Source organism: Metarhizium brunneum, chromosome 2, assembly GCF_013426205.1.
Source record: "Metarhizium brunneum chromosome 2, complete sequence".
Taxonomy (NCBI): domain Eukaryota; kingdom Fungi; phylum Ascomycota; class Sordariomycetes; order Hypocreales; family Clavicipitaceae; genus Metarhizium; species Metarhizium brunneum.
This window is the reverse complement of record NC_089423.1, coordinates 4909268-4926240: the sequence shown is the minus strand read 5'-3', so window position 1 is coordinate 4926240 and position 16973 is coordinate 4909268. Positions and strand designations below refer to the sequence as shown.

The 16973-nt window shown below is 52.7% G+C and overlaps 4 protein-coding genes across 4 annotated transcripts; 2 read left to right on the top strand and 2 right to left on the bottom strand.

Moving 5' to 3' along the window:
• Positions 1-3258: 3258 nt before the first annotated feature.
• sol1_0 (SWI/SNF chromatin-remodeling complex subunit sol1) lies at positions 3259-6639 on the top strand (the record flags this gene model as incomplete). Its single annotated transcript, XM_014692285.1, has 1 exon — positions 3259-6639. The coding sequence occupies one exon, from the start codon at positions 3259-3261 to the stop codon at positions 6637-6639; it is 3381 nt and encodes a 1126-aa protein (XP_014547771.1).
• A 513-nt stretch (positions 6640-7152) lies between these two features.
• img2 (mitochondrial 54S ribosomal protein mL49) lies at positions 7153-7731 on the bottom strand (the record flags this gene model as incomplete). The annotated part of the gene is made up of 2 exons (XM_014692284.1): positions 7153-7203; positions 7294-7731. The coding sequence occupies 2 exons, from the start codon at positions 7729-7731 to the stop codon at positions 7153-7155; spliced, it is 489 nt and encodes a 162-aa protein (XP_014547770.1).
• A 544-nt stretch (positions 7732-8275) lies between these two features.
• Positions 8276-9673, top strand: int6 (Eukaryotic translation initiation factor 3 subunit E; the record flags this gene model as incomplete). Its single annotated transcript, XM_014692283.1, has 2 exons — positions 8276-8680; positions 8759-9673. The coding sequence occupies 2 exons, from the start codon at positions 8276-8278 to the stop codon at positions 9671-9673; spliced, it is 1320 nt and encodes a 439-aa protein (XP_014547769.1).
• A 779-nt stretch (positions 9674-10452) lies between these two features.
• bimE (Negative regulator of mitosis) lies at positions 10453-16382 on the bottom strand (the record flags this gene model as incomplete). Its single annotated transcript, XM_014692282.1, has 2 exons — positions 10453-13466; positions 13523-16382. 2 exons carry the CDS (start codon positions 16380-16382, stop codon positions 10453-10455), a joined length of 5874 nt encoding a protein of 1957 aa, XP_014547768.1.
• Positions 16383-16973: the final 591 nt, after the last annotated feature.

The window sequence follows — 16973 nt, the reverse complement described above, 5'->3', positions numbered from 1 at the left end:
TCAATGTTCGACGGGCAATCGGCGCCGTGCTCGCTCAAAGGGCTGCTCCAGTGCTCCTGTGCTTGCCCCAGTGCTCCATCTGGCACCAGACGCCTGAGGACTTTATTGACCCTGGCCTGGCAGCAGTCTGGTCAAGTCCTGGTGGAGGTGCGGCATCAACGGCCTCACCACATGCACCAACACCACACCCTGGCACAAGGCCTGCCAGACCAATTGCAGCCGCGCCGCTCTCACGCAGTGGAAGCCACCGAACAGCAAAGGAAGCAGCAGCTTGTCACCCGCCTTCAACGTTGCCTGCGCATCACCAGCTCATGTCCATCGCCTCGCCGCGTCCCAGCCGCAACAATCGACAAAGTGAGACGCCATCGACCTGCCATCGCCGTGTCCGCCGTTCTGCCCAAGATTTTCTCACCACACCCAGTTGCATCCGTCACATTGTCGCAGCGATCTGCTGCAAGGTAGCCAGCCTTGGTTGGTGTGTTTGGTGTGGCCCCAGTGCCTTGCGCCTGTGGTGGGGCCGCGGGCGGGCGCCATTCTGTAACCATGCAGCTGGCCACGCTTCAGGCTAATGTGGGATGCATCGGGGATGGGAGATGCCATGGGCTGCCATGGGGTCCAAGGAGCTCTGCGAACAAACGCCTCGCATCAACAATCAGACCCAGCACTCAATAATATCCATGTGCTGTACGCACGCCGTGCAGAGCCATTGGCGAGTATGTTGACACGGCCTCTGTCGAGGAGGCCGAATAGGCCCGGGGATCAAACATGCTGTGCCGTTCGGCTGACACTGTGTTTAAATGGCGCCTACACTTGCTGCATCGACCAGGTGGAATTGTGTGCTGCTCCGTCAGCTCCATCTCACATGGCTGTGCCGAATGCATTGAATCAACAATTTAAAACGGCGGGATGGTGAAATGGCAAACATGGGAGCCTCGGAATTTCTTCTCCTTTTTTTGTCCGATGCTGCACCATTTCTGGCGTTGACGCAGAACTTGCCAAATTGTTGAATGGGATCAGGACATCCAAGGGGTTTCTGCCGCCATGGCCGAATGTTTTTACATTCACCAAACTGCTGGACCTACGACCTATTTGCAGTACCCCTTGGACGGCCGCCGTTGATGATTTGAAAGCCTCTATTTCCGCTTTGTTTGGATTCAAGACTACCGGGCGGGTCGGTAGGAGCCCAGAGGATTCAAATGCAAGCAACTACATCAATTGACATGAGGCTCTCCGGCTATATGTCAGGATTAACAGACGGCCGATATGACTCTGATTCTCCAGTAGCTGAGCTCGACGGGAATTCTCCCGTGGAATTGCCCTCTCAGTGACACCACCAACAAACCAGCTCATTTCACATTGCCAGTTGATATATAATGGTTTTTGCGCTTGCAACTGGCGGATCCCTTTCCTTTACGAAGTATATGACCTGGAAACATCCATCCTCAAAGGATGATGGCGAGAAAGAAAGCGCATTCAATTGGCGACAATACCAAGCCTCGAGGGACTTGCGTCGGATATGCTTGTTAACCGCAGAACCATCAAATTGTTTACTACTTGTATGTAGTAGGGGTACAAGCTGTCTGCGAAGCTTGTGATAGTATAGCTGGCTGATTTGGTAAGAAACACACCATATTGGTCAAGCAGAACTAATAGCCACTCGCGCTTCGCTAACATTTCTCCACCTCCCAGGTCTGATTGGCTACGTCTGGAGTCGGAATTAACCACAGGGTATGATTGGCCACGTGCTACGCCAAAGAAGGACTAGGCGACCCTCGGGAGCGAAATTTCTGATGGAACCTGAAACCAGCCGATACGGGTGGAACTCAACAGGATTCTCCGGCACGCCGCTGACTTGTGGTTTATGCATCTGGTGTCTGGCGGACTCTGACCAGACTGGCTCAAGCTCCTGGCTTTGCCCACCCACCTCCGACACTTCACTTTCGCGGCCGCCGCGCACACTACAGCTTGCCGCCCCCCTGGCCTCGCGTAGCGACTGGGTGACTGAAGCACAGCTGCGAAATCACTTTCTCGGTCTCGTGACCCGCAGCATCTCCGTTCGGACGGGCTCTTGGATCCGTGTCGGCTTCCTGCGCGGACGTGAAGTGGCCTGGAACTGGACCTACGGGTCCGTACGAAATTTTCTCTCTCGGCTGCTTGATTGCGACAGGAAATCGGCCTCCGCCAACTCACGGCGCGCGACACCGCACTCATTCGCCTCGCTCCACCTTCTGCTGCCCGTCTGCTGCTTTGCTGTTGACGGCTGCTTTGCTGGCTTGAACCAGGCCTCGCAGCTGCACGGCGCTGCGCATCTGGATTGTGCGTGCTCCCGACAGTGGTGGCCGTTTGTCCTCGTTTTTTTTTTTCTTGGCCCAGTTGCCGCGCCCGCGCCTCCTGGCTTCTACGGAGTAGAAGGTGGTTGGTCAAGTACTTGTGACACGCTCCAGCGCCCAAGGTACGTTGTTTTTATCCCCTGACGCGCCTAGCCTCTCAGGTATCGGGGTACCTCGTCTGTGCTGGAGCCGGCAACATTGAAGCTGGTTAGCTCCAACTGGCACCCGGGTCAAGTGCCCCGTCTTCCCCCTTTCGCCCTACAGTCTCATGTCCCAGCACCACTCCTGCTTTGCCTCCTCCCTCCTCCCTCCTCGCCTCACCTCACCACAGCGGCCGTAGTTCATGGTCCTGGTCTCCGCTTCACTGGTCTGCTCTCGCCCCAGTCACCCAATCAGCGCTCGAGTAGCGTGGCCCGCTGCCCACACGCACAGCCAGGCAGCCCTCTGGTGCTGAGGGATGAGAGGGATTGCCAGAGTGAGGGAGGGAATATCGCACGAGAGCGGCGGGAGGCCCGTCCGTCGCTAACAACCACACTTTCCCCCAAGTTCCAGTCCCGTGGCCAGCACGCCCTCAAGAAGCACGCCCTGCGCTCAAAGTACTGCTTTCCCCTGCCCGCTGCCCACTGCCCAGCGTCTGGTCGACAGTTTCTCGCCTCGACCTGCTCGTCGGTCTCCGCCTGGCTTTTTGGCTCTGGCCTTGCAAACTGCCCCCGTCTTGCCTGCTCATTTCCCACCCGACACCACACACGCACCGCACACCACACACAATCCTCCACCAACCCGCGACGCGACTCGACCTATCCATCACCACACGCCGTGGTCGTGACACGGCCCCATCGTCATCCGTCCCTGCGCCCTTCAATGGGTTTCTGGCCGTGTGCCTGCTGATCGCTAACGCTGTTGCGCGCAGCCTGTCGGGGCCGTCGCCATGAGCGCCTGGATGAACGACGCCGTCCCCAACCACAATGGAAACGGCTTCCCTCATATGAACGATCCCAACTCTGCCGGAGCCATGATGGACCACTCTGCCTTCCTGGCCAACCCGGGTCAGTTTAACCCGGGGCAATTCCCTAACCAGCAACAGATGGCTGGGATGCAGAATGGTCCCATGCGACACGGCTCGCCGACGTACCAGAACCAGAACCAGACTGCGAATCCGAATCAGAACCAGAACCAGAACGCCGTCTACCAAACCAACCCAGTAATTCCATCAAAACGCCCTCGTCCCCGCGAAGATAGCGTCACGGGCTCGCCAGGCCAGAACCCGGGCATGCAGCCGCCGTCGCGTTCCGAAACGCCGCAACAACAAAACTTTGGTGGCTTCCAGCCGGCCGGTGGTGCCATGCCTCAACAACCTCCCGGCCAATTCCCCCATCTACAGCCCAACGGTTCTGCCAATGCCAGTCCATCCCCCATCATGGGAAACCAGATGCGACCGGGAAATGTGCCCCAGCGAGTTGCTACCGCCTCACCACATCCCTTTTCGCCTGGTCCGCAGCAGCAGTTCACTGGCTCACAAGCGTCCCCGATACCTTCTGAGCATGGCACACCGCAACCAAATCAATACATGCAAAACATCCCTCCGGGATATAACCCGGGATACGCGCAGTCGCCTTCAAATCCTCGCCCATCCCCTAATCCCAATGTGATGGCTGGCGGCCCTGCCGTCGGCGGCCAAATGCTACCCCAGCAAATGGGACAAATGCCGCAGCACATGGGCCAGATGCCGGCAAACATGTATCAACAAATGCAGCAGCAGATGCAACACCAAGTTCCTCAACCGGGCCAGCAGCAACCGCCTGGCCAGCAGCAGCCGCCGCAGCAGGGCCAACCGAGACCGCAGGGCATGATGGATCAACAGAAAATGGCAGCGTACCAGATGCGTCTTCAACAACAATTACAAGGAAATATGCAAATGCAGGCCCAAATGCAGGCCCAGAATATGGGTCGCGGAATGATGCCAAAGCAACAAGTGCCTGGTATGCCGAATGGTCAAATGCCCCAAGGCGCCGTGAGACAGCAACCCAGGCCCATGGGAAACATTAACCCGGAACAATTCATGAAGAATCTTACGACCCTAATGAACGCGAAAGGATTGCCTTTGGACCCGAATCCTATTGTAGGTGATCGACCAGTCAATCTCGTCATGTTGTTCCAGCTTGTTCAATCCAAAGGAGGCTATAAGCCCGTGACTACAGGTAACGGTTGGGGGCTCATTGCCCAGAGCCTGGGGCTACCGGCGCAAATCCCGACTGTACCACCCACTCTGAGGCAAGTGTACGAGCGAAACCTGGCAAAGTTTGAGGAGGCTTGGATTGCACAGCAGAAGCATCGGCTGATGCAGCAGAATCCAAATATGGCTGGGCCAGGAACACCGCAAAAGCAGATGCAACCAGGACAACAGATGAACCAAGGGCAGATGCCACAGCTACAACAACAACAACAACAACAGCAGCAGCAGCAGCAGCAGCCGCAGCAGCCTCACTTGCAGCAACAGACTCCAATGAAGCCTGGTCAGACTCCAGTTAATGGGTTTTCGACTCCTCAACCGCCGCAACAACAACCACTTCCCCAGCAGCCTCAATTACCGCCGCATGTGCAGCAGCAACAGCAACATCCTCATCTCCACCAGCAGCAGCAGCAGCAGCAGCCGCCGCCGCCACAACAACAACCCCAACATCCACCCATCTCCAATGCCGCACCGGGACACAGGAATAGCATGTCCCGAGGCGTGGATCCCTCTACGCCCAACGACTTCTCCATGCAATCACCTTCGCATGCTCGACCTGGCAGTGTCTCTATTGATGGCCGACATGCAACGCCGCTGCCTGCTGTTGGCGCTGAGCAACATATGCCTCGCATGCCCCCAAAGCCTGAAGACTACAGCCCATGTGCAAGGGAACTTTCGACACATGGTGGGGTTGACCTTCATGCTGCTAATCTTCTCGGTGCTGAGTTGGAACGGTGGGAGCCGACTGTTCCTTCTGTAAACGAGCTGGGCAACATCGACATATCTGCCCTTACCCGCAGTCTCCAATGCGGTATTCATGGTGAAGTGCGCCTAGCTCTCGACACACTTGCTACGATCTCATCGTCACAAAACCAAGCTCACTTCCTACATCTCAGAGCTTGTGATGACCTGGTCGAGGCTTTGGTAGATTGTGCAGAATCTCAAGTGGACCTACTTGTTGAACATACGACGGAGGTGGCTGATGAGATTCAACTTACTTCCTATGAAGATGTTGTTAGAGGATGCCGAATAGAGCGATGGTCTGTGAGAGATGTGCCTGCTTTTGGCAGCATCGAGTACCAACTTGACGGAGCCGTGGACCGACTTATTTGCATAACGACAATTTTGCGAAATGTATCATTTCCTGGCGAAAACAATGACAACCACATCATGCTTTGCGAAGAATCTGTCATCAAGATGCTTTGCTCCATTATTCGGTATCTCGGAACGCGGACGATGCTTCTACGGACACACGCCAATACCCTTGATTTCATGAAAGACATTGTGGTTCTTCTGTCAAATATTTCAAGCCAATTAGAGATTCCTGGTCGAGAGCAGGCCTTGAGTCTGTTGCAGTTTCTACTCGCGTTTGCTCCTGTCCCAGGTCCAACAATGGCCGGCGATACGCTTAACTTCACGCCTTACGACCCCAGCATTCATTCGTATCTCCCACATGCGGTTGATGCCCTGGCCAAGTTGCTTGCTCGTGACGAACCAAATAGAGGCTTTTACAAGACGCTTTTTACGATTGATTCTTCATCACCCCTCGCTAATGAGCTTCTCGTCCGAGCGTTTGCCTTGACTGTAGCCCCCTTGCCAGACAAGGCAAAAGAGCAATTACGACCACCTACATTCCCGCCGCTATTCGAGACAAGAAAACCGTTTCTGATGCAAGGCCTTTTGGGTGCAGAAATCATAGCCTCTCTTGTGCCAGGATCCGAACCGGGAATGGCCCGAGCCCTTCTTGCGTCAGGCAACTGCCTCGCACAGAACCTTGTTCAGCTGATTCAGGATCTGTGCTTCTTGTACGAAAAGCCACCCCCTAGTACTCGTGGCGGTAGCCGGGCAGTAGCCGCTAGAAAAGACCCCGAGCTTGTTTATATTGTCGTTGTTGCTGTCTCACTTCTGCGTCGTCTTGCCGAAAAAGCAAGAGATTCTTCAGGTACCGGATCTGCAGGTATTGGGGATCTACTGCCGCAACCGCAGATGTTGATGGACGCGCTGATGATGCAATCTTCCGAATGGACGAAAGAGGGGTTACTGCCACAGTTAACAGCAGTGCTTAATTTGGATGGATGAGCTGACGCAATGTTGCAACAACAACATCTGATATCGACATGACTGCTTTATTTTGTACTGCGGCTTTTGAAGAGGTGGATTTCTCTTCTGGAAAGGTCTCCTCCAGCGAATATAAAAATGATGCGTGAAGGCACGAGGCATGGGATGTATTTTTTTGGTCCACCCTTAACCATTATTGTTTTTTTACTAGTTGTTTTGTCAACTTTTTGACGGTGTATCAGATGACGGCGCATAGCTAGATTTGCATGGAGATGCGAACTTGATTTGGAAAGGCAAGGCTTTGGGGTATATCCTGTAGGACAGTTGTACATAGGTACAGGAGTGTGAGACATAAACTGATACCATATGACCCTTTTAAATCGCCCACTAGTTTTCAATTGCTCTACTATACAGTTCGGTTGATCATCAGTTATGCTGTGACGGTACCAATACATTGATGAGGCGTGACGGAGAGTCGTTCACGCTATCCAAGCCACTTATATACATCCCCCCGTGTCTCCTCCTGCCTTGTCCTCAGAATCCACGCTCTAATAGCCAAGACTTGGTCTTTTCGTAATAATCACCCTAGAATCCTGTTAGCAAGCCCGCCGTCCACAGGGTCAACTAGAAATAGACGTAGGGAAACACCCATGTCAGGTACTTTTGGGCACGTACCTTCAGCTCGATATGCTGTGTCGTTGGATTAAGTCTGATATCTTGCTTGCTCACTCCGAGAGTCTCTACCAAGTCTTCTAGCAGTTTCTTCCGGTCACCATCCACCTTTTTTATCAACACCACTTCGCGGTTTCCTCCCGACGCGAATCGTCTGTATACTGGAAGCTGTATTGAAGGTGTGCGACGAACGATGTAGGAAGCGCCAGCCAGCTCTTCTGGTGATTTCGTCGGAGGAGGCGTGGGAGCGCGGCTCACGGGTGTGTAGCTGCGAGCGGGTTTAGTGGCGGCGGTGGTGGAGAGGGATCGTGATGATTGTGACCAGGAGGCGAACCGGCAGGTTGGAAGGTTGGAAGGTTGGATGACTGTGGTTCTGTAGATGTTTGATTGAGAGAGGTAGTTTTGCCCTCTGCATAGGGCTCGAGAAACATGTTGATGCATCGTGGGGTGTAGAAAATGCCCAAAAAGAGATTGGAGTCTGTCGTTGATACAGAGGAGACGATTTGCCAACTAGGTAGTCGTACTCTGATGCTGATAAAAGGGGTTCAAGTACTATATACAAGAAGTAGCTTTGAACAAATAAAAAGGGAACAAAACTTGGTCGCTGATGGTCAATTGATCACAGTGACGGGTCAAAATCGCGAATCGCTCAGAAATCGGGAGCTTTCACGCAGGCCTGATGTGAAGCTGTCCCAAAAATCTCAGGGTCACATGACTGAGGCGCGCGTCGGGTCGGCAAATCTCCGGGTGTGCAGGGACAGCCCCCCACACCACTTTGTGTATTGGCGAAATTCACCAAAAATCTGCCCCTCCACTGGATTTGCGTGTGGGCGAGTTGCGTCTTTACCACCCTTGCCAACGAACCGAGCGATTCGCGGTCTTTTGGAGCACAAAAAGAGCTTCTCGTCTTTTGCTCAAACTCTCCAAGAGGCTTAGCTCTCAAACGAACCCCTCCAAAAAAAAAAGGACTCGACCAAATTTCGCGATGGAGGATATCCTGACGGCCGTCTCGGCCGATGGTTCATCGATTATGCCCAAGTTGGCACCGCACCTTAGCAGACACCTGCTGTTCCCGCTCATTCAGTTCGAGGGCGACCAGGCCGAGGAGAAGGGCGAAGATGAAAAGGCCAAGAGGATCTTGTCGGGGAAAATCAAGCTGCTGGAGGACACCAATATGACCGACTACGTTGCGACTCTGTACTGCGAATTGCATGGCACTTCCGACCCTCCCGCCGAATACACCAAGAAGAGACAGGATGTTTTGGCGCAGCTGGAGAAATATGAGCAGGCTACTGCTAAGATTGCCGACCTTCTGACGCAGGATGAGGTTGTTAATGGTCTTCGAAGCGACAAGGTTGCCAACTTGGAGTTTCTGAAGAACCAGCACGGAGTGAGTTGGCACCCTGCCCTGATTGCCTGCGAAATTTGTTTGAAAGAGAGAAAATAGAGGTTGCTAACGGTCCTGGAGGTTACGATGGAAATGGTCAACGCCCTCTATGACTTTGGACAGTTCCAGTTCCGATGTGGTCAGTATGGCCCGGCCGCCGATATGCTGTACCAGTTCCGCGTCCTCTCCACCGACAACGACAAGGTCTCCGCCTCAACCTGGGGCAAGCTGGCTTCCGAGATTCTCTCTACAAACTGGGAGTCAGCCGTCGATGAGCTCAAGAACGTCAAGGAGGGCATCGACTCGAAGCTCTTCAACAACCCGCGCGCCCAGCTCGACCACCGAACCATGCTGGTCCACTGGTCTCTCTTCCCCCTGTTCAACTGGGAGGGTGCCCGCGAGCCCATCCTCGACATGTTCTTCTCCGCGGCCTACATCAACACCATCCAGACCTCCTGCCCGTGGATCCTGCGGTACCTGATCGCCGCCGTCATCACCGGCCGTACCCGCGCGCGAAACAGCTCTACCCAGCAGAAGCAGCTCAAGGACATTGTCCGCTACGTGCGCCAAGAAGCCTATGAGTACGCCGACCCAATCACCCAGTTCGTCAACGCCCTCTACATTGCCCATGATTTCAACGCCGCCCGCGAGGCCCTTCGCCAGGCCGAGGATGTCTGCCGCAGCGACTTCTTCCTCGCCTCTTCCGCCGACGCCTTTGTCAACGCCGCCCGCCACCTCATCTGCGAGAGCTACTGCAAGATCTTTAGCCGCATGAATATTCGCGACCTCAGTGCCAAGCTAGGCCTCAACCCCGACGAGGGGGAGAAGTGGATCGTCAATCTGATCCGGGAGACTCGACTCGATGCCAAGATTGACAGCCAGGACGGCACCGTCATCATGAACCACCCTCCCAACAATGTCTACCAACAAGTCATTGAGAAGACCAAGGGCGGATTCTTCAGAACGCAGGTCCTCAACGCCGCCGTTTCCAAGTAAACGACGTCTCCCAGACTGTGACATGAAAGGCAGCAAAAATCGCCCACTCTACGAAATTTATACAGGCATGCCGTCGGGAGAAATAAACCGTGTTAGAAAAGGGTTTGCGATTTTCTCCTCTCTCAACATCCAGGCTTCTTAAATGAAGGGGACACCTGGACAGGCATGCAAACGGTGAACAAAAAGACCAACTAGAGCAATTAGACGCGGAGGCTCTCTTTGACGATCTTCACGAAGAAAAGGGAGGATTGGCTCAATATTTTTCAACGGAAAATGGGAGGAGCGTGTGAGAGATGAAATGGCCCTGTTTTATATCATGTTTATCCCCTTGCCTTCCCCCGCCCCCTTGGTGATGCGGTTTGCATTGCATGGCGTTATTAATTTTTCGGGTATTCTGGACGGATGTGTTCCGGGGCAAGGGGGAAGTAAGTAGGCGAGGACAATGGAACCAATGCGTGTTTTGATGGGTGGGAGATTTTTTTAAAAAAAAAGTGAAGTGAAATAAACATGATTTGTTGAAACTACTGCTTCCCCCTTTCGCGACAGTGACGTGATTTGTGGCGAATGGACTTGGATCCTGATCAGCCTTGGTGGTGTATCTTTTCAATATTCTGACACTAGGGCTATATTACTAGGCATGAATGTACTTTTCATCTACACCTCATCAAACTCATCAACTCATTGAACATGCCCTCTTTGTCGCGTCTTTATGGCTTGACCGCCATGTATCTGCGCCGAAGCCTTTCCAGCCTGTACCGCTGCCAATTGCGCTGATATTCCTAAATATCTCCGTCTCGTACAGCTAGCCAGACCTGGCCTTTCAATGCTTCAATTGCACTGTCCCGCATCCACCATACGTCACCACCTGGAGCATGGGGCGTGACCTGTTCTCCTATCGTCTCTTGAGAGTCACCAGGTCTAACAGTAGCTTGGCTATCGTGAACGCTGGGAGCAGCAGATCTAAGTAGCCTTTCTCGAGCGGCTCCCCATTCGAAGAGAAGCCTTGCACCCTCTAGACGTTCTCGGTCACCGCCCTGCAAGATACCTCTCTCCATCTCCATTCGGGCATCTACGGCAGACCCCGCGTCTTGTTCCTTCTCGTTGCTCTCCATAAGGGCTGCGCGTTCTGCGTAGCTTACGCTTCGGAGTTTGCCTAAACCAAAGATCCACTCAAGTGGGTTGTTTCCCTTGCCGTCGCTGCCCAAAGTTCGCAGCGTGGATGTAAAAGCCCCTTCAGATGGTGGGCGCCGCTGTAAGTATATGCTCTGCGTCTGAGCAAACGCTTGTCTTAGCTCGTCGTTGGAAAAGTCGAGCTCAATGTCCCAGAATCGAGGTCCACAAGAAGTCGATAAACTAGAAATCTGATCTAGGGGAGGTAGGAGGCAAGGCGTTGTACGATATAGAATATGCTCAGAGGAAGAATCTTGCTTCTTCTTGATCTGTACAGACACCGATACTGGCTGCCCAGTCAGGACATCCTTCGCGACCAAGCAACGCTGCTCCGTCGCCAAAACCCAAAAGTGGCGGAAGGCTTGGAGATGTGATCTATTGTCCATTACGTTGGATGGAAAGATAGGATAAAACGATATTAACAAGGCAGCAATTGCCTTGTTGCTGGAACCAAACGTCACCGTCCCGCACCCTAGAAAAAGTGATCCAATGGCCAAGTGAGCAGCAAGATGCGATCCATATGGGATATCTGGGTTATCCCTGCCGTGTAGAGAGCGCAGTCGTCTCAGAACCAAAATGTCGCCAGTGCCTGCCATAACAATGGAACAAGATAAGGCGAGAATATCCTGGCACATTCTAGCATTTGACCTCGCGAGTTCTTCATCATACAAAGGTGCAGCATCTGGATGAGACCGTGGGGTAGCTTCGATGTTCGAGATGCGAATGAATTGATCAAGGTAGTGTAGGAGCAGATCGCGAGCCCTGGTGGAAGCACTTCCTGAAAACCGAAGGGCAATTGAGAAGCAAATCCCAGTCAGTATACTAAAGAATGGGAGATCTGTCGAGCGCAGCTTGGTCGTGCCTAGCAATTTGTATCGGGCGCGATATGGAAGAGGGAGGCTATCGCGGACCCATGTAAGTGTAGGCTCGATCTTGGACCATAGAATAAGATTTTTGGTCACGGCACGGAGGAGCAGGATATCCGGCCGCACATAATCGAACTGTAAAACAGAGTCTGGAACATCAATCTTTCGGGCCACGATTTGATCTTCAGACTTCATAAATATGAGGGCAATAGCCATAACAGCGCCAGCTGAAGCTCTATCAAGAATGTGAACAATCTCAACATTCTTGGTTGCTGTAGCATGAGCAATAAGTTTCTCCGTGAGCTTCATGTCTTGGAGACCCTTCAGATCCCCGCCCTTGCCCAAGTTGATGAGGCCTAAGGCGAAGCCAGCAGCAAGGCGATAGCATTCGCTCCTGAGAGGCTCCTCTTCGTCCTCTTCGTCAATGTGCTCTATTTCCGAGAGCATAATTTCACTCATTCGTCGGTGCTGGCTATTGCAGTACAGAAGGCCAATGCCCATAATCCCAGAGGTTTGTGTGAGAGGGGATAAATTCAGCTCTGCAGCGCCACGAGGGAGCATACGCGTTGCATGAACCGACAGTAATCGTGTGATGAGAGAGTCCATGGTACCCATGTAGGATGCCGCCAAACCCAGAAGCAATCCAATAGATGTCATCGTGTGTTTGGGCGTGAGATATTTGAATGCAACCCATTTCGCCACTCCCTTCAAATGCTCATTCAAGCCAAGGGCCAAGAGAAATCCGGCGTGCCTATTACTTAGCTCCTGCGTCGGTTTATTGTACAAGATCCAAGACGTATCGATCCCTTTGGCCTGGGGCGAGATTGCTAAACCCGCAGCAACGCCTTGGTGGAAGAACCCCCAGCAAACCTTCTCCTCGGTGAATAGTGACTTATCAACCCCAACAGTGACATTCGTTGGCTTAACTATACAATTCAAGTTAAAGCCGCCAATGTGAAACTTTTGAGTGATGAGAGGGAATCGTAAACTATAATATAATAGTCCGCGACCGGCTGGGATTGCCAGTGTACCCGTTGCTATTCTTGAAACAAGTTCTTTCTGTTTCTCCAGGTACTCGCTCTCCGGCCAACTAGGATCAGGATTCAGACGAACCACCCTGGCCTTGTGAGTTGACAACAGATGTTGAGCTTCGTTGAGACGGCGGTCGTCCTTGAAAAGAGCTCGTATCACTGCCTGACGTTCTGTGCCTTCACCTTCGTCATAGCCCGTATTATTTGCCTCTTCTACGGACTGACATAGCATTTTGAAATCCCATGAAGCCATATGGGTTGGTGCTAAAATGTTCGCCACGGATTGTCGAGGTCGTCTACTCGGCTTGACAATGAGGCTAATGTCGCTCCTCCGCACTAGGTCCAGGAGATGATGAGGCCACTGCGAAGGTGGATGTGGCTGGCATAAGGATATCGCATCTTGAAGAGGTGCTAATACAGCTTCAGGGAGTGTTTCAAGGATATAGTTCGTAAAGCCACAATCCTGCATAGCCTCAACCATCTCAACAGCTGTTGACTTTGGCCTGATTATCTTGAAGAAGCGTTTGAACATCAATGTTCGGGTAGCAATAGCGTCCCATCTCTTATCCTGTAGTTTTTCAGCCTCGGAGACTCGTGAGCTGGCGTAGTATATGTCGGCAGGCGTCATGCAAGGCTTTCCACGAATTCCGGATAGTCGGGATTGGATCCATTCCAAAATGTCTGGTCGAACTGGAGGCTGTGGTATGGCTGGTCTCAGATTAAGTTCTGATAAAGTGTTTGTATTAGTCCCTAAGGTTACCACAAATTTGGCTGTCACTTACCCAAATCATGACGAGTATCGACATCCTCCTGGATACCTAGCTCATAAATTGTGACGAAAGTTTGCCATTTGAGCCATCTAGCGAGTTGGCAAAGCAATACTCTTAGGTCAGTTCTGCCTGGAGAAACATATTCAGGTGTTGTGATATCTAATTTCTCTTCGTCAAGGAGGAGGTGGAGTGCCATAAAGATGTCCACGGCTACCTTACGTCTGGTAGCAGACGACCTGGCAAGAGACACGGGCATATACCCTTGGCGGCCCATGGCTGCCTCACCCAGAGGAGAGCTGAGGTATTCCTTCGACAAGGCAATGTGGCGCGTAAGAAATTTAGAGCTAAGGAGAGCGTCGCTTTGGTCCGATGCATTATCGGCTGTCTCTTCTTCCAAGGCCCATTGCCAGCCCTGATTCATCATCCAGGCTGGGCAGCCCAGCGAATTTGTAGTTTCTCCCAGCTCTAGAGCTCTCCAGTCCTCTGACTCTCGAATAGCACTAAAAGATCCAGACAAAGGCCTTCTTTTTCGAACAGGTAACTGGGAGGTTTTGAACGGAGAGTCGTCTTCACGACCAAGATTAAGAAAAGAACTCAGAAGGAGAACTGTTGTTGCAGACCACTCGACATTAGGTAGATTATCCTGGTGGTTCTGTAGCCATTGCGTCATATGAAGCCAGCCTGCATGAAGGCGGCCGCCAAGAGCATCCGGCAGCACACTTTTGCAAATGTCTAGGACTTTTTTGACTTGCGGGCAACTTGGCTGAAGTTGGATTCTGAGTTGATGAAGCCGACCATGTGCGTCAACTACATCAACGACACCGCAATTCCGCGGATGACGAATGCCAACTATTCCCCCACTAGTTAGGTCCATGACCTCCGACTTTCGTTGCTTGACATCTCTATCGGCAACTCTGCCCCGATATTGGATGTTTCTGGTATCGTCGACAAACAGCAGGGAGAGCGATATTTTCGTCAGTTCAATCCAAGGAGCCTGAGCGGTCAATTCGTGCTGTCCATCATCGGAGTCGGAAAGGACTAGGATCACGGATAAGTCCCCATCAACAAGTTTCGACGAGTCCACAACGCTTTGAACCTTCCACTGTGTTCCAGGTGATATCGAGACGATTGAGTACCTGGACTGGTCCTTTCCGGATGCGGTGGTAGCAGGATCTGACTTTTCCTGAGCTTTTACATGCAACGTCATCATCTGAAGCCGTTTCTCTAGGGGCTCCTGGATGCCTATGAGCAATTGGGTACGTCCTTGCTCATCTGTAGCGAAGGGCGGAGCCGTGACAATGAACACTTTGGTTTGACATCTCGCAGGTAGAGTCGATGTTGAATATCGGACATTGGAGCTATCTAGAGCGATAGTTTGAATCTTGGTGAACCGAATCTCATTCTGTAATCCATCGAAATCATGGTCATCAAGCCCCATGTTGTGCAAACCTTCATCCAATGTCGCGGCGAGCGGAGCCTCAAGCAAGCTCCCTAGACTGGGATGAATGTGGTGGAAACTGGAGCTAGAGCGTCCGTGGTGGCCGTTATGCGATTCGATTCTCTTGGAGGCTCCCGTACTGGAAGTGAGAGGCTGATCAGCAAAAACTGATCTTTCATGCGAAGCGGACAGGTCTGCTCGCGCAAGCATGGAGCTTAAACGACGAGAGCTTCTTCGGGTGACACCAGCTCCTTCGTTATCTTGTTGCTCGAGAGAGGACACCAAATCCAACGGCTTCTCAGCTTTTTCGCTCTTCCGTTGACGCTTGCCTGGGAGGGGCGCACCAAAGCTCTCCCGATAATTCTGTTGAACTGGTGTCGAAGTTCCGCTTGTGAAGCCTTGAGGTGGCATCGAGCTCCTGCGTCTGGAAGTCCTATTTTTTGCCTTCTTCTGCTGTCCAATAAATGGATCTTCATGCTCGAGATACTTCAAGCGCCAAACAGTGTAAGATCCGTTTTCTCTATTTATAGTAACGGCTAGTATTAAGGGGGCATCAAAGGCTCTGCAATCACTTCCCGGCAAGTTGATTTGTTCTATGTGAAGGATTTCCTCGGCCGGGTCAAGAAAGGCCGGCTTTTTGGACTTGTTCTGGCGTGCGGGACGGCGGCTGTAAGGTTCAGGCTCACCGACAACCAGCCCAATATCAGACAATGGATCCATGAGCGAGACGAGGCGTGGCCAGTGCGACAACTGTTGCTGCTCTGAAGGCATGTCCCACATAGTTTCCAGCGTGGAACTTGGGCCAAAATGTAGGGGTTTGGGCTTCCCCATCCCTTCAACCGAGAAGGCAGTCTGCTGTGAGCTGTTGAGTGCCGTCAGCTGTGATGATACAAAGGAGTTTGGAGGAACTCGTGGAAATTTGAGCGCAATTGGGGCAAGATTCTCCGCCTTGTGCTTTCTTTGAATAACGACTCCAATAGGCCCTGCGCAAGCGGATTCGACTTCAAATGGCATGTGGATGACGTGGCTGGTGCCCGAGAGGAAGAAGATGTGTGCCTGCGTCTTGAGAAATACGACCAATGCCTTGTCCAATTTTGGCGCGGCGAGAGCTGCTGCTTTGGTTGGAGGGCCACTGTTATGATTCTCATTGTGTAGGGCATCCTCAGAAGTCGCAAAGTACGCTAAAAGGGCTTGTGTAATGGGTTCTTTCTCGAGTCCAAATTTGAAGGTTTTTCTGAATATGCCCCCTCGGCACCATACGACGCAATCTTGGGTGGCCAAGAGCTCGTCCTCCTGTGCCTCGTCGCCCTTGTCATCCGAGGTGATTTCCCAGTTGTATGCTGAAGGAGGCGGGCTTTGAGGAAGCAGTTGTTCTTCGACGGCGTGACGCAGCCCTGACGGGTGATGCAGGCCGAGGGACCTTACCGACGCCATGATGACCAGGTTGGAGGAGATCCATGGGCGAGCCAAGGGCGGACAAACGGCAGAGGGCAGGTAGTTGAACTGCGCAAGAAGCTCCGTAGACTCACGTACTTGCTCGCCTCGGAAATATGCATTCGTTTGGCGGTGAAATCGTCCTCCCCAGGTCTCACAGTCGTCCAATGCCGTCAAGCGCTGATGGCTAGGCCAGCGTGGGATCGCGGTTGGACGCGTCGAGTGTGATAAGATAAGAAGCACTGGTCTTTAGCGGTTGACTCCGGCACCACAGTGCGTTTGCATGTGGGCAGCGGTGGGAGCTGGCGCCTGAGCTAGCATTGACCAGGTGCCTGGTTCCTGCTCGCCTTAGCCCAACCATGCAAACTGGCGTTCCAGATGCGGCATGAGCTCGTGACGTCGTTGCAGGATAAGGCTGCTTCAGCCTTCAACAGTCTAGACACACCGACCAACCGCTCCCCGTTGCACAACACTATTGCTGTCCCAGCGACATCTGGAGCTTCCCAGAACTGCCCTGTCACCACCACACTTATTATCCGTACGAATTGCCTTTTGTTTAGCTCGCTCTCAAGCTCTACAAGGACGGACGAT